Source organism: Coregonus lavaretus (assembly GCF_964263955.1).
Source record: "Coregonus lavaretus genome assembly, chromosome: 7".
NCBI lineage: Eukaryota > Metazoa > Chordata > Actinopteri > Salmoniformes > Salmonidae > Coregonus > Coregonus lavaretus.
The window spans coordinates 52,604,819-52,628,107 of NC_139994.1; the positions used below are offsets into that span (position 1 = coordinate 52,604,819).

General features: G+C 43.8%; 1 protein-coding gene across 1 annotated transcript; it reads right to left on the reverse strand.

The window, feature by feature from the left end:
* Positions 1–784: 784 nt before the first annotated feature.
* LOC311132862 (uncharacterized protein) lies at positions 785–17,881 on the reverse strand. The gene is made up of 9 exons (XM_084166217.1): positions 17,823–17,881; positions 10,136–10,182; positions 9,658–9,708; positions 9,403–9,573; positions 8,675–8,833; positions 4,035–4,118; positions 3,461–3,511; positions 3,140–3,346; positions 785–2,734 (listed from the first exon to the last, which is right to left on the reverse strand). Exons 2-9 carry the CDS (start codon positions 10,152–10,154, stop codon positions 2,526–2,528), a joined length of 951 nt encoding a protein of 316 aa, XP_084022343.1. The 5' UTR covers positions 10,155–10,182; positions 17,823–17,881; the 3' UTR covers positions 785–2,525.
* Positions 17,882–23,289: the final 5,408 nt, after the last annotated feature.

Here is a 23,289-nt window from a genome sequence, read left to right on the forward strand (position 1 = left end):
TGAGTAAAACACCGACGTTTCAGCATCACTGTGCCTTCTTCAGCGTAATGTCATGAATGCTTGAACCAGGGTTATGCAGACAAACAATGACAATAGTGAGGGGTGTGTCATAATTATTAGGTTGATTAGAGTGAAACTGATCTCGATGTTACCTTCGGTCCTTGGTAGAGCAACATTTGAGGGAGGAGATTTTGTTATTTAACTAGGCAAGTCAGTTAAGAACAAATTCTTATTTACAATGACGGCCTACACCGGTAAACCCGGACGACGCTGGGCCAATTGTACGCCGCTCTATGGGACTCCCAATCACGGTCGGTTGTGATACAGCCTGGAATCGAACTGAAGTGAAGCCTTAAGCACTGAGATGCAGTGCCTTAGACGGCTGTGCCACTCGGGAGCCCGTGGAATGGTTTGCTTCAACAAAGTGAGCTGCTACTGGATAATCAGTGTTCTTACACCTGATTGAGCTGCGGTGTTCAGCTATGGTTGTTTTAATTGTCTTTTCGTTTGTCCTACATTTACATTTACATTTACATCATTTAGCAGACGCTCTTATCCAGAGCGACTTACAACATCCTACGTAGGCTTACCCACATGAACAGGTGAGGAGATTACTCTGTTTGAGATGATACACCTAACAGGGATTTTTCGACCTGTATGTGGATGTCTGAAGAAGGATGTTTTTTTCAGGATTGCTTTCATTTTCTCCGAACACTTGGTGTACTTAGCGCAAAAGACTGTTGCTGTCACGTTCGCTTAAGGAGGAGGACCAATGCGCAGCGTTGAATGCGTACATATTATTTATTAAACAGATCACCCGATCAAAACAACGAACGAAACGTGAAGTCCTTTGATACACACAAACCAAAAGGAACAAGAAACCACAACACAAAATGAAAAGACCGATAGTTAAATATGGCTCCCAATCAGAGACAACCAGCTGACACTCGTTGCCTCTGATTGGGAGTCACTCAGGCCAACATAGATATACAAAACATAGACTTACACTCTGGCTCAACATAACATAGTCCCCAGAGCCAGGGCGTGACAGTACCCCCCCCCAAAGGCGCGGACTCTGGCCGCGCCAAACCACCACAACAGGGGAGGGACCGGGTGGGCACTCCGCCTCGGCGGCGGATCCGGCTCCGGACATGACCCAGGCACGGGTTGTACTGGACTGACGACGCACACCCCTGGCTTGATGCGTGGAGGAGGAACGGGCCGGACCGGGCTGACGAAGCGCACCCCTGGCTTGGTGCGGGGAGCAGGAATGAGCCGGACCGGGCTGACGACGCGCACCACTGACCTGGTGCGGGGAGCTTGGATGGGCCGGACTGGGCTGGCGACGCGCACCACAGACTTGGTGCGGAGAGCAGGAACGGGCCGGACAGGGCTGACGAAACGCACCATAGACTTGGTGCGGAGAGCAGGCACGGGCCGTGCCGGACTGACGACGCACACCACTGGCTTGGTGCGGGAAGCTTGGATGGGCCGGACTGGGCTGGCGACGCGCACCACAGACTTGGTGCGGAGAGCAGGAATGGGCCGGACCGGGCTGGCGACGCGCACCACCGACTTGGTACGGAGAGCAGGAACGGGCCGGACAGGGCTGACGACGCGCACCACAGGCTCGGTGCGAGAGGCAGGAACAGGCCGAACCGTACTGGGGACACACGCCACTGGCCCTATGCAGGGATCAGGAACGGGCCGGACCGGACTGGTAATACACCCCAGTACCTCTCGCCGTGCCTCCACACTTTCCCTCTCCTCTGTGACCAGTGGCCCCCTTAACCTGGCGGCCTCCTCTTCACACCCGCTGGACCGCTCCATCGCGGCCTCCTGCTGCCCCGTCGTCCACGTCGTGAGCCCCCCCCTAAAAATTTTCTGGGGTTCTCTCCTCCCCGTGGACCAGGCCTCCCTAGCTCTCGCCAGACTCTCGATCCATTGCTTCATAGACCAGCCTCTCTCCTCTTCACTTAGCGTGGCCCAGCCGAAACTCCTACTCCCCTGATCCCAGGTCCTTCCTCTCTCCTCTTCACGCTGCTTGGTCCATTCTTGGTGGTTTCTTCTGTCACGTTCGCTTAAGGAGGAGGACCAATGCGCAGCGTTGAATGCGTACATATTATTTATTAAACAGATCACCCGATCAAAACAACGAACGAAACGTGAAGTCCTTTGATACACACAAACCAAAAGGAACAAGAAACCACAACACAAAATGAAAAGACCGATAGTTAAATATGGCTCCCAATCAGAGACAACCAGCTGACACTCGTTGCCTCTGATTGGGAGTCACTCAGGCCAACATAGATATACAAAACATAGACTTACACTCTGGCTCAACATAACATAGTCCCCAGAGCCAGGGCGTGACAGTTGCGTTGTTATCCAATCGATAACTGGATTCCATTGGTTTTCTCTAGTTTGTTAGGTAAACATTATACACCCGCTCCTCCCCTCTTCTCCTCTCCTGTATCCTCTACTGCCCTCTACTCTCCCCTCCTCCCCTCCTCCCATCACCTCCCTCATGCTCTGTTGTCATCAGGGTCGCTCTTGCCCAATACAAAGGCACAGACAAGTATACAGCATCCCCCCAGCAGCAGAAGACCCAGCACAACGTAGGCTAGTGTGGTGGTCCAGAAGGCAAACAGGTACAGGGTCTTGTTACAGTAGGGGTCCTCAGTCAGTGTCTGGTTGAAGTTGGGCTGATAGATGGAGTAGATCCACACGTTACCTGGAGAGAGAGAGAGAGAGAGAGAGAGAGAGAGAGAGAGAGAGAGAGAGAGAGAGAGAGAGAGAGAGAGAGAGAGAGAGAGAGAGAGAGAGAGAGAGAGAGAGAGAGAGAGAGAGAACTTTGGTATGAATTTTGAAAAGACTGTCATTATGTACAGTAAATGTTTCCTAACAGTTACAAACTCATGAGTCTTTCACTTCCACAGCTTGAGATACTATAACGTTGCATTTTTGGTGGGAATCAGTTAGTTCTTGGAAGAGGTTAAAAGTGTGCTTGACCGCTTCCTCCTCTCTCTCTCTTCCTATTCACACACAAACATGCGCGCGCATGCACGCACACACACACAGTGTTCTTTCTCTATCCTACCACACCGTCTTTCTCTCTCCCACGGTCTCTCAGACTCACCGCTGATGAACCAGCAGAAGAGGAAGAAGGAGGCCAGGGTGCTCCAGGTGGTGCAGAGGTGGTTCAGGGGGTTGGGGTCTATGCCATCTGAGTCCTGGGCACAGGGTAGGCAAGAGAGCAGGGCTAGGGCCAGGCCGAAGGCCCCCATTACCACCAGGTAAATGGGGATGTAGTGCTGCCGGGGGCAGTCATACAGGTACACTGCACCTATACAGTAATACATAGGGGCAGGAGAGGTTGGGATGGGCAGTTGTGGCAAGAGGGGGTTGCAAAGTGTACAACAGTGGTAAGGAAGGTTTATTATAAAAAGTATTACTTCACCTATGGTGATCTGAGCAATAGGAATGACACATGCAAGTAGTTTAGAGATACCTGGGGGGAGAGAGTATATAGGTTCAGCCTTTTACCCTAAACCCAATATACATATTTTAGCAAACTTTGAGTTAAAGGGGAAATCATCACATTTTTTGACCTATAAATTAATTATATGTACCCATTGATTATTGAAGAATATAATTTATAAATGCCTCATGAGTTTAGTTCAACTGTCATACCCTATCAGAACCCAAAATATAAGCTTGTTTTCATTTTACTCCAATGTTTGTATACAAACTAAATGTCAACAAAACATGGTTAAAACTATAATGTTGATATCATGGATGGTCAGTCCTTGCATCCATAGCCCTGTCTATGAATTCGAGAGTGGTTACATTTCTCCATATTATTATATTATATTATTTCTCCAGCCCCATCCCTCTGCTGGTTACCAATAGCTATGTTATTGTTTCAACTGCTGAATGGCGCTTTAAGTGGAAGTTAGGATTCGCCCCTAAATGCACCATTCAATTGATCTGAGCAACTCTTAAGTGATGCAATCGGACACATTCAATCCCACCTAATATTCCTGTGGTTGGTTTGGGAAGGTGACGCATGTGTTGCAGCAGATTTCCGTTCTCCATCGTGTGCGACACAGTCAGGCCTACAGAGGGCGACAGAGAGCCATGACACAAACATTACATAGAATTCAATGGTGTTCAACGCTTGGAAAGTTGCAGATAGAAATGTAATGTATAGCTCTCACAATTCTCAATTAGCCACAACAGAGATAATAGATATGAGTTAATAGATCATCAATAGTATTATTTCCGTTGTAAACATATATTTCTCTCTTGTACTCCACTAAATCAACACTGGGCCTTAAAGCACTTTAGTTGTGGTTTGCAACAGAACAGAGTCCTAGTGAAAAAATATTATGTCAGTGGAGAGCAAATCTGAGCATTCCAAATGGACATCTTATCACCAACGAGTAAGTCTGACAACATTCTCTGGAAAGCCAGTTTCATGTACAGTACCTTCTTCATGCCAAGCGAGCATTCCCCGCTCGGCTGATAACACACAAATATTCACAAAGCACCCACAAATATGGAAAATGTGGTCATTTCTTCACCATAGAAGGATGTTTTTATTCTTTCTATCTTTCTGCATTGAGGATAAATGAAAAGCTGTCTGATTGGTTAGGTCTTTGACCAGGGAACAACAATATTGTAATAACCTGGAAACAAAAGCACTGAACGTCCAGAAAAACTAGGAATTTAAGTTCATCTATCTTAACCCTAACCCTCTGCCGAGGTAGAGAGGTCAGACTGACTGACAAGTAAAACGAATTATTGTCATCAACATAATTGAACTTTCGCCCAAAGTATACATCTGTATAAACATACATGATGTCACCTGTAAAACTCACATTTGTGATGTTGAGATATTATGTTATTTACCATTCACACACAAGCCTATATCTATTATAATAATAATAATAATATGCCATTTAGCAGACGCTTTTATCCAAAGCGACTTTATTTACACAATCATCAATCACACAATCAACAATCCCATACAGATACAGTGGCTTGCGAAAGTATTCACAACCCTTGGAATTTTTCCTATTTTGTTGCCTTACAACCTGGAATTAAAATGGATTTATGGGGGGTTTGTATCATTTGATTTACACAACATGCCTACCACTTTGAAGATGCAAAATATTTTTTGTTGTGAAACAAACAAGAAATAAGACAAAAAAAAACAGAACTTGAGCATGCATAACTATTCACCCCCCCAAAGTCAATACTTTGTAGAGCCACTTTTTGCACCAATTACAGCTGCAAGTCTCTTGGGGTATGTCTCTATAAGCTTGGCATATCTAGCCACTGGGATATTTGCCCTTTCTTCTAGGCAAAACTGCTCCACCTCCTTCAAGTTGGATGGGTTCTGCTGGTGTACAGCAATATTTAAGTCATACCACAGATTCTCAATTGGATTGAGGTCTGGGCTTTGACTAGGCCATTCCAAGACATTTAAATGTTTCCCCTTAAACCACTCAAGTGTTGCTTTAGCAGTATGCTTAGGGTCATTGTCCTGCTGGAAGGTGAACCTCCGTCCCGGTCTCAAATCTCTGGAAGACTGAAACAGGGTTCCCTCAAGAATTTCCCTGTATTTAGCGCCATCCATCATTCCTTCAATTCTGACCAGTTTCCCAGTCCCTGCCGATGAAAACCATCCCCACAGCATGATGCTGCCACCACCATGCTTCACTGTGGGGATGGTGTTCTCGGGGTGATGAGAGGTGTTGGGTTTGCGCCAGACATAGAGTTTCCCTTGATGGCCAAAAAGCTCAATTTTAGTCTCATCTGACCAGAGTACCTTCTTCCATATGTTTGGGGAGTCTCCCAAATGCCTTTTGGCGAACACCAAACGTGTTTGCTTATTTTTTTCTTTAAGCAATGGCTTTTTTTCTGGCCACTCTTCCGTAAAGCCCAGCTCTGTGGAGTGTATGGCTTAAAGTGGTCCTATGGACAGATACTCCAATCTCTGCTGTGGAGCTTTGCAGCTCCTTCAGGGTTATCTTTGGTCTCTTTGTTGCCTCTCTGATTAATGCCCTCCTTGCCTGGTCCGTGAGTTTTGGTGGGCGGCCCTCTCTTGGCAGGTTTGTTGTGGTGCCATATTCTTTCCATTTTTAAATAATGGAATTAATGGTGCTCCGTGGGATGTTCAAAGTTTCTGATCTTTTTTTATAACCCAACCCTGATCTGTACTTCTCCACAACTTTGTCCCTGACCTGTTTGGAGAGCTCCTTGGTCTTCATGGTGCCGCTTGCTTGGTGGTTCCCCTTGCTTAATGGTGTTGCAGACTCTGGGGCCTTTCAGAACAGGTGTATATATACTGAGATCATGTGACAGATCATGTGACACTTAGATTGCACACAGGTGGACTTTATTTAACTAATTATGTGACTTCTGAAGGTAATTAGTTGCACCAGATCTTATTTAGGGGCTTCATATGCACGCACCACTTTTCTGTTATTTATTGTTTTAATTTCACTATTTTGTGTATGTCCATTACATGCAATCCAAATAAAAATCAATTTAAATTTCAGGTTGTAATGCAACAAAATAGGAAAAACGCCAAGGGGGATGAATACTTTTGCAAGGCACTGTACACACACACCTGTCTTCGCTGCCCATTACCTATATTTTATTTTCTCACACCAAGCTTTGCAATGTCACCTCTTGTTGTTGTTTTTCATACAAAGTTTTATGTTTGGTTGAATTGTCAACAGGTTATGTCAGATAGTGAAGTAACCTGACCTGTCACACTTGTTCAAGTTGGCATGTTGTAAGTCAAGCACAGACTATATGTTTTCAATAAAATAGAGTAGGACAGTTCTACAACACATGTAATAATATTTAGCTGATACTATATCATTGAATAATATTACGTTAATTCCAATAACCAGGACCCTATGCACACAATTGATAGTCAGTAATTATCCACCACTTATTCCTCTTAGGCTACTCTATGTCCAATGAATGCATTTAAGGTCCATGGAATGTAGGCAATAGAATGTAGGCTATGATAAAATTGTTTTGATAAATAAACAACTTTATAGAACGCATAGCCTACATTAGGCAAACCATTTAAAATGTATTTGATTGCGATATGGTCAACGTACCTTGGTTGCTCGTGTGTCAGTGAAGTAAACACTACTGCTGAATGATCTACGCTTGGGGAAGGTCAGAAAATAATTCAATTTCACAATTTCGAGCAAACTGACAGAGCCCCCGCTCTCGAACGCGCATGCTCTTGCAGTCCCTCGTCTGGTGCTGCAAGCGACTGAAAGCGGCCGAGATCACAAGCTACCGTTGCCTATACCTTATCGAAACTTTAAGGCCGACTGACAACTTACACTGTTACAGTTAGGCAGCACAACTTCATTTGAATAGATTGGCAACCATTTGAATTATGCCAACTCAAATGTAGAGTAGGTCAAATGAAACACACCAGCCTAGAAGCCCTGGCCTGTTTATTGTGAAAGAACACAACACACATTTTATCAATTAAATTGAGCCATAAAACATTCAATCTTCGGTTTAATCTCTGTCTGACTTGTATTCATTTGCATTATGTGCTCTGTTCATTCCAAGTAAACAAGATGCTGCTTATATTTGTGGTCCTCTGTAGCTCAGCTGGTAGAGCACGGCGCTTGAAACGCCAAGGTAGTGGGTTCGATCCCCGGGACCACCCATACACAAAAATGTATGCACGCATGACTGTAAGTCGCTTTGGATAAAAGCGTCTGCTAAATGGCATATTATTATTATTATTTTATTGCTGATATTGGTAACAGACAGTAGATCCATAAGCTTAGGCCTACTATTTGTCAAGGACTAAGATGATCATCACACAATTTGATCCAATGAGTTATTATAATTGTAATGAATTACGAATTACAGCAGGGGCAGAATGGGACCAGAAGTCGGCCTTTTAACACACCAGTCCATTTTCTTCAGGTGTGCCTTTTGATTGATGGGCTGTTCCACTAAACTATTTTAGGGGGGTGTCTGTGAAGTGGAACAGCAGCCTATTAGCCAAATGATTATAATTCTGCTCAACAATGGTAACAATAATATTGTCTACCAAGGTACATTTTAAATCTTGAAAGTCAAAGTGGGAATTTGTATTTTTATTTTAATCTTCTGATATTTGGCAACATAATGGCACCAATTTACCCATTGTTGCTTATTTGTTTATGATGACATCTACATTATTATATTATCTCACCCCCCAAAGGAGACAAATTCATGTAAATGACTATTGTGAATAGTGAATGGCATTAATAATGAGCAGTGTTGGACTCACTCTGCTCAGTTACCACATACTCCTTAGTCCCCACACTCTCGTCATGCCCCACACTCTCATGAGTCTCCACATACACCTGAGTCCCCACACTTCCGTCAGTCCCCACACACACCTCAGTCCCCACACTTCCGTCAGTCCCCACACACACCTCAGTCTCCACACACACCTGAGTCCCCACACTTCCGTCAGTCCCCACACACACCTCAGTCCCCACACTTCCGTCAGTCCCCACACACCTCTCAGTCTCCACACACCTCAAAGGCTCAACAACCTGATCAGGTTTGACATCATCAGACTTGCATAAAGAGACACAGCAGACCAGACAAAGCATGAACAACTTACAAACACTGAACAACCCAAGCAGCCGCCCAATTAAAAAGATTTCCAATATGATGGTGGTAGAAGCCGCAAAGATGTATAGAGATTTTTTGCAGTATGTGTAGCCGATGATCCCTTTCCGTTCGTAGTTGGGCTGGAATACAGAGAAGATCCAATTATGGCCTGTAGACAAAGTGGTAGGAAATATAATCAATGTATGCAGTTTGAGAGATCTTGTGTACTTTTGTGCAGTGTCGAGTTAAGGCTAAGTTAGAAAAAAGTTGGGTTCAAATCAGACTATATTTATAGAATATTATAAGAATAATATAAATTAAAATGGCCAATTTGGGTGCAATCAATTATCTTCTCAGAGATCAAATTATATTTCAACAAAACAATGTTGCAGAAATGCTAATCGTATCTGTTTCTAACTACAGAAATGATTTCAGAACAATCTGAGATGGTAGCTGTCATGGGTTGCTGAAATGACGTGGAATGACCTCTAAGATAGGAAGAACACGGCCCAGTTTCAGTACATTAAATTACTCCTTCCTTCCTTCCTTCCTCTCTTCAGTGAAGTAATCACTTAGCTGATAATGTCGGATTGGTAGAAGCAATACTTTACAGAAACAGATCAGTGATTACCTTAAAGAAAGGAGGGAGGAAAGGAGGGAGGAAAGGTGTGAGGAAGGAAGCACATTAAAAGTATTCAAACCGGGACACAATAATTTTCGTAATTTGATGTCTCTTACCAATAATGCACCAGACGATGATCATGAACCAAAATAGTTTAGACAAATGTTGGCACACAACACGGTCCTTGTAGCAGGAAGAGAATGCATAGAGGAGACCGAAAGATCCAGAAATGATCATGTGGACAGGGATGACACGTTTCACTGGGCAGTCATCAATGTACACAGCACCTATGTGGAGAAGTAGAGGAGTTATGTGGATGAAGGGTGATGCGGTATGATGGAGATATAAATGATTTCTTACTAGCTACTTACCCAAGACAATGAAGGTCACACAAACTGGAACCCATAAGACCAGCATGCAAACTGCGGGATTAGACAGCACACATTTTTTTTCATGTCCTGTCTATGGTTGCATAGCATGATGATATAAAATCGTTACATTTTATAAACCTTTATAAATGTAGACATTTATAATCCTGTACATTAATAAACAGACACGTGTCAGTCATTGTTTTCCCTACCCTTCAGTTATCATCAACAGCACGGCCATATCATGACTAACTGTTCTCTAAAGTGGTGCCAAATGTATATTAGGAGTTATGATGTCATGTTAGAAGGGTTACATTCCAGACTGACTACATTGCATCAACCAATGGTTGGGTGCCACGTCGTCGACTGCACGGTCGGGCATCAGATTTGCTGGTACGTTAAACACCTATTGTGAGGCTTCTGTAATGTCGTCAGATTGTAACGTTGCTAATACTTTATAAAATATAGCTCAGGTACGCACCGTCAATACATCTTCCCATGGTGCGTGACACAGATTGGTTGATTGACCTGAATGGTGGATGAGACAAATATAAAATGTACTTTGTTATGAAGACAAGAAGTGATAGTACTGTAGTCGTCGTGTATCCCTTCTGAACTTTGGCATGATCTTATCTTTACTCCTGCTGTCAGTTTCTAAGTCCGTTTCTAGGCCCCCCACAGTCACACTTCCCCTTGCTAACTAAATATAGCTATTTTTGACACAATGCTACAGTTGAACCATAATTACTTCATTGTTCACTGCTGGTTTGCTAACTCAAATAGTTCAGAGTTATCCTCATCTAAGAGAGAGAGAATAGCAGTACAGAGATATTGTTAGTTAATAAATCTCCTACCTGTAGAATATGCGTTCTCTTTAGTGGTCAGACACTTATGCTGCTGAACACCAAATGAACTACAAATGCAGTAGTGAAAGTGAATTGGAACATCAATAAAACGGAACTACGGTGACCTTACTGTAACAGTATGAATCTAACAGTAGTACTTTCATTTTGATTAATGATAAAAAACACCACATTCTCTGGACTGCATCACTACTGCATCTTGTGGGTGGCAGCAGAGTTCACGTCTCAATCCTTTATCTTAATTCAAACACAAACACTATATTGCTTTAAAGTTGCAGTTGTATTGAGCAGTGGCGACCCGTCATTCAGGGCAGGTGGGGCCTGTTTTATATAAATATCATTCAGTTAATAAAGCCGCATACAAACATGGTCTCTTTTTTGCTTTCTTGAGTAAGGCAGCTCCAAAATGCAGGTATTTCAGCCTAGCTCAGTGCTTTCTGTGGTAGTGGGGCAGCCAGTGGAAAATACGGAGTTTAGGGGTTGGTAATGTAACCTAATAGCGCCCTGATTGGCTCAGTGTTCTGTCACTCAAGGGGACACTACGTCACGGCAAAATCTACGGAGAGAGCTCGAAAATTCAAGCGCCTTGGATGCTACCATAGAGTTACAATAGAAGTGCCCATTCAAGAAGGCTCAAGGTCATTGGCCACAGATAAAACGACATCAAATCACGTTATATCTACCGTAGCTTTGATTGGACTGATCATGTCAACATCATACTTTCAAAATCTTAGCTAGCAAGCCAGACATGCAGTCATCATCATGAATCACGTCGACAATCTACTGGCAAATCCTTTTCAATCCTTGTCATATGAAGAGAAATTATAGATAAAACGTATCGGTGCTCATCGGCCTTTGGACATAAACATTACACAACAAGTTGGAAATCGCAAATTCAACAATGAGTGGTTTGGAAGGAATTAGTGGCTGACTGCAAGCGTTGCAAAGCAATCACTAGCATGCTATTCAGTGGAGTGGGTGTGTGGTCCAAGTCTGGGTTTAAGGGTCTCTTTTCCAAGCTTAAAAGGATAAACATTCAACACCATGGGCCAGAAAAGGTGGAATACATTGACCATGCTGTCAATCCAGCATGACTTCTGCCGTGTTCAGAACAACTGGAAACTCGGAACTGGGAAATCTCAGACTTCAGTGAGTTCAAGACAACTGGGAACTCTGAAAAAAACAAGCTCCGACTGGGAAAATACGCTTTAAATGGTCATCCAACTCGGAATTCCAAGTCGGGAACTCTGCCTCTTTCTAGAGCTCCGACCTGAAGATCACTGACATCATGATTCGACCTTGTTTTTTTCCAAGTTCCCAGTTGTCTTGAAAACACCATAAATCCAGAGAATGCCACTTTGATGCCGTGCCACCTTCCTGTTCAAGTGAGCACAGCACAACAAGGTGTCCAGAAATGTATTGTATGCTGCTGCATAAATTATGTAATACGCCAGGGAGATACTGTAGCTAAGGAAGTAATGCTAAGTGTATATTGTGTAGTAAGCTGTTACTAGCCCATGTCCTTCACCCTAATAATTTGGTCCCTTTCCCCCTCATAACGTAGCCTACTGTTCTGACTTGGTGGTGCACATGTAGTCTATAGCCTGTTTTAGAGAAATGTAATCATTGAATATTGTAAGAGCTTTCATTGTCTGCTTATATGCCCCCTTTATTTATCCTACGGTTCTGACTTGGTGTACAGGGAGAATACTGTAAGAACGGCCATCTTCTGAATTCTGTCACTGTACATTTCAATAGTGCTGAACAAATAGTTATATTCACTACGTCCATCCTAGCATGCTCATTAATGTCTTAATCGAAATTACCATATCAGACACATCAGCTATGTTTTTTTAAAAGGCAGGTAATGAGGCTTAATTTACTGTTTCGCTGCCAGACAAGGCTCCGCTGATAGCCAGGTGTAGCAGTGGTAAGGATTCACTTCATGGTGCTGAAAAGAAAGCTCTGCTGCTGGGACAGCTTTATGTAGGCCCTAACAGTTTGTGGGCACCATTTGTCACTGTTATAGTGCAATTAATGTATTGTTTAGTGTTGTGTTGTGTTGTGTAGTGGCTTTGCTGGCATGCATCAAAAAAACACATGGGGAGTTTGCTCCACCAAGATTGACATGCTAAAATCGCCTCTGGTATTCAGGAAAGTCATGGTCATATTTGAGTGGTGGGTTTGGGATGGTGACACGTGTTGCAGCGGATTTCCTCTCTTCTCCATCTTGTGTGACACAGACAGGCCTACAGAGGAGATAGAGAGCCATTACATAGGATGCTGTATTTTGGCCCTTGTCATCAACAGATCTGTGTTCAAATACTATTTGAAATCATTCACTGTATCTGTAATTGATATACAGCGGGGAGAACAAGTATTTGATACACTGCAGATTTTGCAGGTTTTCCTACTTACAAAGCATGTAGAGGTCTGTAATTTTAATCATAGGTACACTTCAACTGTGAGAGACAGAATCTAAAACAAAAATCCAGAAAATCACATTGTATAACTTTTAAGTAATTAATTTGCATTTTATTGCATGACATAAGTATTTGATCACCTACCAACCAGTAAGAATTCTGGCTCTCACAGACCTGTTAGTTTATCTTTAAGAAGCCCTCCTGTTCTCCACTCATTACCTATATTAACTGCACCTGTTTGAACTCGTTACCTGTATAAAAGACACATGTCCACACACTCAATCAAACAGACTCCAACCTCTCCACAATGGCCAAGACCAGAGAGCTGAGTAAGGACATCAGGGATAAAATTGTAGACCTGCACAAGGCTGGGATGGGCTACAGGACAATAGGCAAGCAGCTTGGTGAGAAGGCAACAACTGTTGGCGCAATTATTAGAAAATGGAAGAAGTTCAAGATGACGGTCAATCACCCTCGGTCTGGGGCTCCATGCAAGATCTCACCTTGTGGGGCATCAATGATCATGAGGAAGGTGAGGGATCAGCCCAGAACTACACGGCAGGACCTGGTCAATGACCTGAAGAGAGCTGGGACCACAGTCTCAAAGAAAACCATTAGTAACACACTACGCCGTCATGGATTAAAATCCTGCAGCGCACGCAAGGTCCCCCTGCTCAAGCCAGTGCATGTCCAGGCCCGTCTGAAGTTTGCCAATGACCATCTGGATGATCCAGAGGAGGAATGGGAGAAGGTCATGTGGTCTGATGAGACAAAAATAGAGCTTTTTGGTCTAAACTCCACTCGCCGTGTTTGGAGGAAGAAGAAGGATGAGTACAACCCCAAGAACACCATCCCAACCGTGAAGCATGGAGGTGGAAACATAATTCTTTGGGGATGCTTTTCTGCAAAGGGGACAGGACGACTGCACCGTATTGAGGGGAGGATGGATGGGGCCATGTATCGCGAGATCTTGGCCAACAACCTCCTTCCCTCAGAAAGAGCATTGAAGATGGGTCGTGGCTGGGTCTTCCAGCATGACAACGACCCGAAACACACAGCCAGGGCAACTAAGGAGTGGCTCCGTAAGAAGCATCTCAAGGTCCTGGAGTGGCCGAGCCAGTCTCCAGACCTGAAACCAATAGAAAATCTTTGGAGGGAGCTGAAAGTCCGTATTGCCCAGCGACAGCCCCGAAACCTGAAGGATCTGGAGAAGGTCTGTATGGAGGAGTGGGCCAAAATCCCTGCAGCATTGTGTGCAAACCTGGTCAAGACCTACAGGAAACGTATGATCTCTTGTAATTGAAAACAAAGGTTTCTATACGAAATATTAAGTTCTGCTTTTCTGAGGTATCAAATACTTATGTCATGCAATAAAATGCAAATTAATTACTTAAAAATCATACAATGTGATTTTCTGGATTTTTGTTTTAGATTCTGTCTCTCACAGTTGAAGTGTACCTATGATAAGAATTACAGACCTATACATGCTTTGTAAGTAGGAAAACCTGCAAAATCGGCAGTGTATCAAATACTTATTCTCCCCACTGTCGGTTGCCTGTTGAAATGGAACCAATAGAAAAGTCTCAAAAGTGCAAACCCCTCATACCTTGCACTCCAGGCAGGCTAAAGCAAATGCTCAAAGTACTGGAAAGATTTCAACCCAGGTTTGGTCATCAACGGCCTATAGAAATGTAATGCCCCAATTCTCTGCTCCTCACAACAGAGAAATTAATATTTAAGTTCTATACAATATGTTTATCTCCTTTGTACTCCATCTAATCAACACTTTGCCTCAAAGCGCTTTGCATTTGGGGTAATTCAGTTGATAATACCACAGATAGAACAATGAGACAGATATTTCACCGGATGTATAAATGTGAAGCATCCGGTTGGCCTTTCCACTCACTACCAAATATGGTGAGGCCCAGTTTGCTCCCATTTGAAAAGACAGTCTCCGGTCTATCTTGGTTAGTTATAAAAGTCTTTGATAATACTATTGATAACATTCTTGTTTAGCATTCAACTCAAGTTATGAGACAATAGTTGTGGTTTGCAACACAAGAATGATGAGATGGGTCCCATTATGTCTGGCGAAAACCAAACACTGCATTCCACAGTAAGAACATCATACCAAAGGTCAAGCATGGTGGTGGTGGTGTGATGTTTTGGGGATGCTTTGCTGCCTCAGGACCTGGACGACTTGCCTTAATAGAAGGAACCATGAATTCTGCTCTGTATAAGAGAATTCTACAGGAGAATGTCAGACCATCCGTCTGTGAGCTGAAGCTGAAGCGCAGCTGGGTCATGCAGCAAGACAATGATCCAAAACACACAATCAAGTCTACATGAAAATTGCTAAAAAGCAACACATTGGAAGTTTTGGAATGGTCTAGTCAAAGTCCAGACCTAATCCCAATTGAGATGTTGTGGCAGGACTTGAAACGAGCAGTTCATGCTTGAAAACCCACACGTCACTGAGTTAAAGCAGTTCTGCATGGAAGAGTGGGCCAGAATTCCTCCACAGCGACGTGAGAGACTGATCAACAACTACAGGAAGCATTGGTTGGAGTCATTGCAGCTAAAGGTGGCACAACCAGTTATTGAGTGTAAGGGGGCAATTACTTTTTCACACAGGGGAATTGGGTGTTGATTAACTTTGTTTATGAAATAAATTAAATAAATATGTAATTGTTGTGTTATTTGTTCACTTATGTTCCCTTTATCTAATATTAGGTTTTGGTTGAAGATCTGATAACATTCAGTATCACAAATATGCAAAAGTAGAGAAAATTAGAAAGGGGGCAAATATTTTTTCACAGCACTGTACGTCTCGTTTCTGAGCCATTGAATTGCGACCACTTTGTCTCTATACTGACGTTTTTCCTGTTTGATTACCTTATGGAGGGAATAACTACACTGTTTGCATTCGGCCATATTCCCAGTCACCTTGCCATGGTTATAGGCGGTGGTTCGCGCTTTCAGTTTTGCGCAAATGCTGCCATCTATCCATGGTTTCTGGTTAGGGTAGGTTTTAGTAGTCACAGTGGGTACAACATCTCATTTTACATTTACATTTACGTCATTTAGCAGACACTCTTATCCAGAGCGACTTACTCCTATACACTTCCTATTAAACTCAGTCACCGTATCTGTGTATTCGTCTACGGTATTCTCGGAGGCTACAGGTACATATCCCAGTCTGCGTGATCAAAACAATCTTGAAACGTGGATTATGATTGGTCAGACCAGCGTTGAATAGTCCTTAGCACGGGTACTTCCTGTTTGAGTTTCTGCCTATAGGAAGGGAGGAGCAAAATGGAGTCATGTTCAGATTTGCCGAAAGGAGGATGGGAGAGGGCCTTGTAGGCATCCCGGAAGTTGGAGTAGCAGTGGTCGAGTGTTACAGTCGATGTGTTGATAGAACTTCGGCAGCCTTTTCCTCATATTTGCTTTGTTAAAATCCCCAGCTACAATAAATGCAGCCTCAGGATATGTGGTTTCTAGTTTGCATAAACTCCAGTGAAGTTCTTTGAAGGCTGTCGTGGTATCAGCTTGAGGGGGGATATACACGGCCGTGACTATAACCAAAGAAAATTATCTTGGGAGATAATACGGTCGCCATTTGATTGTGAGGTATTCTAGGTTGGGTGAACAAAAGGACTTGAGTTCCTGTATGTTATCACAATTACACCATGAGTCGTTAATCATAAAACATACACCTCTGCCCTTCTGCTTCCCGGAGAGATATTTATTCCTGTCTGCGCGATGAACAGAGAACCCAACTGGCTGGACCGACTCGGACAGTATATCCCGAGAGAGCCATGTTTCCGTGAAACAGAGTATGTTACAATCCCTGATGTCTCTCTGGAAAGAAACCCTCGCCCTGAGCTCGTCAACTTTATTATCCAGAGACTGAACATTAGCGAGTAATATACTCGGAAGCGGTGGGTGGTGGCACGCCTCCTAAATTGGACTAGAAGTACCTCTCCTCCGCCGGCGTTGTTTTGGGTCGGCCTCTGGAATCAGTTCAATTGCCCTGCGGGGTGCGAACAAAGGATCCGCTTCGGGAAAGTCGTATTCCTGGTCATAATGCTGGTAGTGCTGGTGAGTTACCGCCGCTCTGATATCCAATAGTTATTTCCGGTTGTATGTAGTAACACAAAAAAATTTGGGCCTACTAACGTAAGAAATAATACATAAAAAAACAAAATGCTGCATGTTTTCCTAAGAACTAGAAGCAAGGCAGCCCTCTCTGTCGGCGCCATTTTAGCAATGTCTCTCACAATTTCTGACTCTCAGGCATGAGAGAATATGACTATAGAAAAAAAATGGGGGAATCAAAAATCCCTCCCTCCCTCTGTACACACGCCCAACCCACACCACACCCACATACACACACCACTCCACAATAACCCATTGTCAGTGACACACACACACCATTAAACCCTCCCGTTGTCCTAGGGTCAAAATGACCCGCCACTGTGTTGAACCAACTTTATTTAATTTTTATATTTTTTGGATCATTTGTGAGAAGGAGGCAGTGATACTTTCTTTAAAGTCTCACTGCCTCCTTCTCACAAATGATCCCCAAAATATCAAAATTAAATAAAGTTGGTTCAACACAGTGGCGGGTCATTTTGACCCTAGGACAACGGGAGGGTTAAAATCTGTTGCATACAGTCCTTGTCATCAGGTATCAAGAAGCCTATAATCACAACAAGATCTCACGGTCTGACTGTAGTTACGTTACAGCCTTATTCTAAAATGGATTAAATCGTTTTTTTCCTTCATCAATCTACACACAATACCCCATAATGGCAAAGCAAAAACAGGTTTTTAGACATAAAAAACTGAAATATCACATTTACATAAGTATTCAGACCTTTTACTCAGTAGTTTGTTGCAGCAGCTTTGACAGCGATTACAGTCTCGTGTCTTCTTGGGTATGACGCTACAAGCTTGGCACACCTGTATTTGGGGAGTTTCTCCCATTCTTCTTTGCAGATCCTCTCCAGCTCTGTCAGGTTGGATGGGGAGGTTCCTGCAAAGCTATTTTCAGGTCTTTCCAGAGATGTTCAATCGGGTTGAAGCCACTCCTTCGTTGTCTTGGCTGTGAGTCACCACAGCTGCCGAACATGTTCAAACTTACATGGTATCAGTGAGTCAGTTAATTATATATTTTTTACAAGACATACATGGTTGATAGTGAATAGGGCAAGAAGAGACAGGGTAGGGTACACTCTTGTTCACAAAAATTCCAAAAACATTATCTCACATAGAAATGTGTATCTTTTTTTTTATAAATATTTGAAAATATACCATACCATATTAAGGTGAAATAAAAAATCTAAGTACTGGCCAGTTTATTGGGAAAAATGACAGATTTTAATTAATCAAAATAGTTTTCCTAAAATTATGCACCTTTCCTGACACATGAAAAAAAAAGTAGGCATACTGAGTAGGCGTACTAGGCGTACCAGTCAAAAGTTTGGACACACCTACTCATTCCAGGTAAAAAAATAAAAATGTTTTACATTTTCTACATTGTAGAATAATAGTGAAGACATCAAAACTATGAAATAACACATGAGGAATAACAGCGCACCGGGCGCTGGGTGACGCAAAACGAACTCGACCATTAGAGAACAGCTAAGTAGCCTACTCGTGCGGTACTTGCATGATCATTGAGTGGTTAAAACACAGACCGTTTTTTGCTCAAGTAAAGGAACTATAAAGGTTAGCCTACATCATCACACAAAACGCTGATTGTTTTTGCTCCAATGCAATGTGTAGGGACTGTGTCCTGCTTGTGCAACGTCAATATCTGTTACAACAGACAGAGAAGGTTGTATAGCCTTCAATAAATATTGTTGGGAATGTTTGTTGAAATCGCCGCAGTTTTTTTTATTTCACCTGTTCAGAAATATGAGGCTGAGATAGGCTACATCATCCTTCTCCCTTCAAACAATTAAAACTCATGCGTTTTCGCAATGGCGTCATATATTTAGCATCGCATTGCACAGTATGTCTGTTTTCAGGCACAAGAAAAAGTTCAATATCTAACCCCATTAACCCTTTAGATCCCAACATAATTCTAGAAAGCTGCTGTAGATTACTGAGAATTTTCAAGATGAAGCTAATAAAAAATAAAAAAACAGACATACAGTGTATTCGGAAAGTATTCAGACCCCTTGACATTTTCCACATTTTGTTATGTTACAGCCTTATTCTAAAATTGATTAAATTGTTTTTTTTCCCCTCATCAATCAACACACAATACCCCGTAATAAGACATTTTTGCAAATGTAAAAATAAATAAATAATATCACATTTACACAAGTATTCAGACCCTTTACTCAGTACTTTGTTGAAGCACCTTCTCCTGACGGCAGCGATTACATCCTCAAGTCTTCTTGGGTATGATGCTACAAGCTTGGCACACCTGTATTTGGGGAGTTTCTCCCATTTTTCTCTGCAGATCCTCTCAAGCTCTGTCAGGTTGGATGGGGAGCGTCGCTGCACAGCTATTTTCAGGTCTCTCCAGAGATGTTTGACCAAGGCCCTTCTCCCCCGATTGCTCAGTTTGGCCGGGCGGCCAGCTCTAGGAATAGTCATGGTGGTTCCAAACTTCTTCAGTTTAAGAATGATGGAGGCCACTGTGTTCTTGGAGACCTTCAATGCTGCAGAAATGTTTTGGTAACCTTCCCCAGATCTGTACCTCGACACAATCCTGGCTGGTTGAGAGAATGCCAAGAGTGTGCAAAGTTGTCATCAAGGCAAAGGGTGGCTACTTTGAAGAATCTCAAATACAAAATATATTTGGATTGGTTTAACACTTTTTGGTTGCTACATGATTCCATATGTGTTATTTCATAGTTTCTACAATGCATAGTAAAAATAAAGAACAATCCTGGAATTAGTAGGTGTGTCCAGACTTTTGACTGGTACTGTACATATTCAAAAATGTATCCAAAAATATTCCGAAATGATTTCGAAACCCACACAAAGTAGGCTATTGGATTGGCAAAGATTCTTACTTCTGTTACAATGTAAAAATGCAAACAACTATTCAGGTAACCTCTATCAATACAATTTAGTAAAAAGCAGGCCCGACACAAAATGTAGAAATCGTACTTTGACACCAATTTGGTGAATGCAGGAAGTATTAGATAGAGAAAGATTCAAAGGGAAAAAAAATCTAAATATACACTACATGACCAAAAGTATGTGTTCACCTGCTAGTCGAACATCTCATTCAAAGACCATGGGCATTAATATGGAGTTAGTTCCCCCCCCCCCCCCCCCCAAATTGTAAAGTGGTTATCCCACTGGCTATAGGGTGAACGCACCAATTTGTGAGTCGCTCTGGCTAAGAGCGTCTGCTAAATGACGTTAATGTGCCCTTGAGCAAGGCACTTAACCCTAATTGCTCCTGTAAGTCGCTCTGGTTAAGAGCGTCTGCTAAATGACTAAAATGTAAATGTAATGTAAATGTCCCCCCTTTGTTGCTATAAAAGCCTCCACTCTTCTGGGAAGGCTTTCCACTAGATGTTGGAACAGCCATGAGCATTAGTGAGATCGGGCACTGATGTTGGGCGATTAGGCCTGGCTCATGGTCGGCGTTCCAATTCATCCCCAATTTGTCCGTTGAGGTTGAGGTCAGGGCTCTGTGTAGGCCAATCAAGTTCTTCCACACCGATCTCGACAAACCATTTCTGTATGGACCTCGCTTTGTGCACGGGGGCATTGTCATGCTGAAACAGGAAAGGGCCTTCCCCAAACTGTTGCCACAAACCTGGAAGCACAGAATCGTCTAGAATGTCATTGTATGCTGTAGCGTTAAGATTTTGGGGCCTAGCCCGAACCATAGAAAACAGCCCCAGACATTATTCCTCCTCCACCAAATTGTGCAGTTGGCACTATGCAATGGGGCAAGTATCGTGTGCTCTCCCTTTTCCTCCTCATCTCCCTCTTCCTGCCCTCAGGGGAGGGAGGCCATACAGACTTGCGCTAGTTAGACAAACTTGTAGATTCCATAGGTTATCTGTCATCCCATCTGTAAGCGCCTATTTAGAGCTCTAGCAGGGCAGAAATTTGACTAACTGACTTGTTGTAAAGGTGGCATCCTATGAAGGTGCCACGTTGAAACTCACAGAGCTCTTCAATATGGCCGTTCTACTGCCAATGTTTGTCTATGAAGATTGAATAGCTGTGTGCTTGATTTTATACACCTGTCAGCAATGGGTGTGGCTGAAATAGCTGAATCCACTAATTTGAAGGGGTGTCCACATACTTTTGTACACAGAATATGGTGTACCAAGTATTAGCTAGAGACAGTTATAGAAAGAAGAACACAATGTTAAGAATTTGCCTATAAGATTTGTAGGACAAATTCATTTCACACTGTCAATTGAGTGTTTGCATTTAGCCTACAACATGTCATGGAACTTGTTGAAGCATGGCCGCATCCTACTGTAATGAATACTCGGACAGAGTGGTAAGATCCAATCGCAGAATAGCGATGCTTTATTAGAGTACAGACAAGGGAATAGCTTAATCGTGGTCGGGCGGGCTGTGGTCAAAACCGGGCCAGGCATAGACAGGCAGAGGTACCAATGGAGCGGGCTTAGTCGTAGTCGAGGGCACAGGCACAGGATCAGGGGACGGTAATCACTGGGGTAGACAAGTAGAGGATTAAGCAATTCAGGGAGTCAAACAACAAGGCACAGGTCGGATACACGGGTAATCAAAAACAACAAACTCTCTCTCTCTCTCGGAACAAAATGCTTAGCAAGTCACAATGGAACAATACCTCGCGCCGACTGAGCTTCTGAGCACACCTAAAATCCTACACTAATTACTGACAGGTGTGCTCAGAACTCAGGTGAACCAGATCGAGTCTGATGACTCCCCCTCTCTGTAGATCGGGGAAGTGTCAGACTCTGTCTAGACCCTGCCAACCCCCGATCCCTTACAGTATCCCCCTCCCCAGGGCCGGCTCCTGACGGCCTTCTACCTCTACCGGGTGGTCTTCCTCTGGGTCGGGGTCCTGGATGATCTGGGTGCTCAGCGTGGAAAGTGGCCTTGAGAGCGGGATCCAGTATGTCCTTAGCCGGAACCCAGGACCGTTCCTCAGGTCCATATCCCTCCCAGTCCACGAGATATTCGATGCCCCCTCGTTTCCGTCTTGACTCCAGTATCTCGTGGACTGTATAGGTGGTGTCCTGTTCATCCTCCAAAGGTGGTGTAGTAGGTTGTTGAGCGATTGGTGGATACATCGGGCTATAATGGACAGGTTTCAACAGGGAGACGTGGAACGTAGGGTTTATCCTGTAGTGTCGAGGGAGTAACAGACGGTAGGTGACAGGGTTAATACGTCTCTGAACTTTGAAAGGACCAATGTACCTGGGTTGGAGCTTCTTGCAGCTCCGTCGGAACCGCAGGTCTCGGGTAGACAGCCACACTCGTTGCCCGGGTTGATAAATGGGAGTAGGTCTCCGGCGTCGGTCGGCGTAGGTCTTTTGCTGTTGTGAGGCTTGACTGAGATGTTGATGGGCCGTCTCCCAGACCTGCGCACTCCGACGGAACCACTCGTCCACCGCCGGTACCATCCCTGATGCGGTATCCCACGGGAACAGGGGGGGTTGATACCCTAGAACACACTGGAAGGGCGTTAAGCGTAGGGAGGTGTGAATGAGTGAGTTCTGAGCATACTCTACCCAAGGAAGGAATCGACTCCACTCTTGCGGCTGCCGCGAACATTATTGCCGTAGATATTTCCCAATTTCCTGGTTGAGCCGTTCTGTCTGCCCATTGGCCTGGGGATGATATCCGGAGGTTAGGCTAACCGAGATGCCCAAGCGTTCGCAGAATGCCTTCCATACCCGGGATACAAACTGGGGTCCCCGGTCGGAAACAATATCCTCCGGGACACCAAACTGCCGAAACACCTGGGTAAACATAGTCTCAGCCATCTGAGTGGCGTTAGGCAAACGGGTCATGGGTACTAACCGGCACATCTTGGAGAAACGATCGATGACCACGAGAATTACAGTATGGCCCTCTGATTCTGGTAGGTCGGTAACAAAGTCCATAGCAATGTGCGACCATGGTCGTTGAGGAGTTGGCAATGGCATCAGCTTACCCTCCGGTAGTGCACGAGGTACCTTGGACTGAGCACATACTGGACAGGATAAGACATAGTCTCTGACGTCATCTGTGAGGGAATCCCACCAGTATTTTCGGCTGATGAGTCGTGTAGTTCGAGTGATTCCGGGATGACCAGATCCCAGCGACGTGTGGCACCATTCCATCAGTTGAGGTCGAAGAGGAGCTGGCACAAACACCTT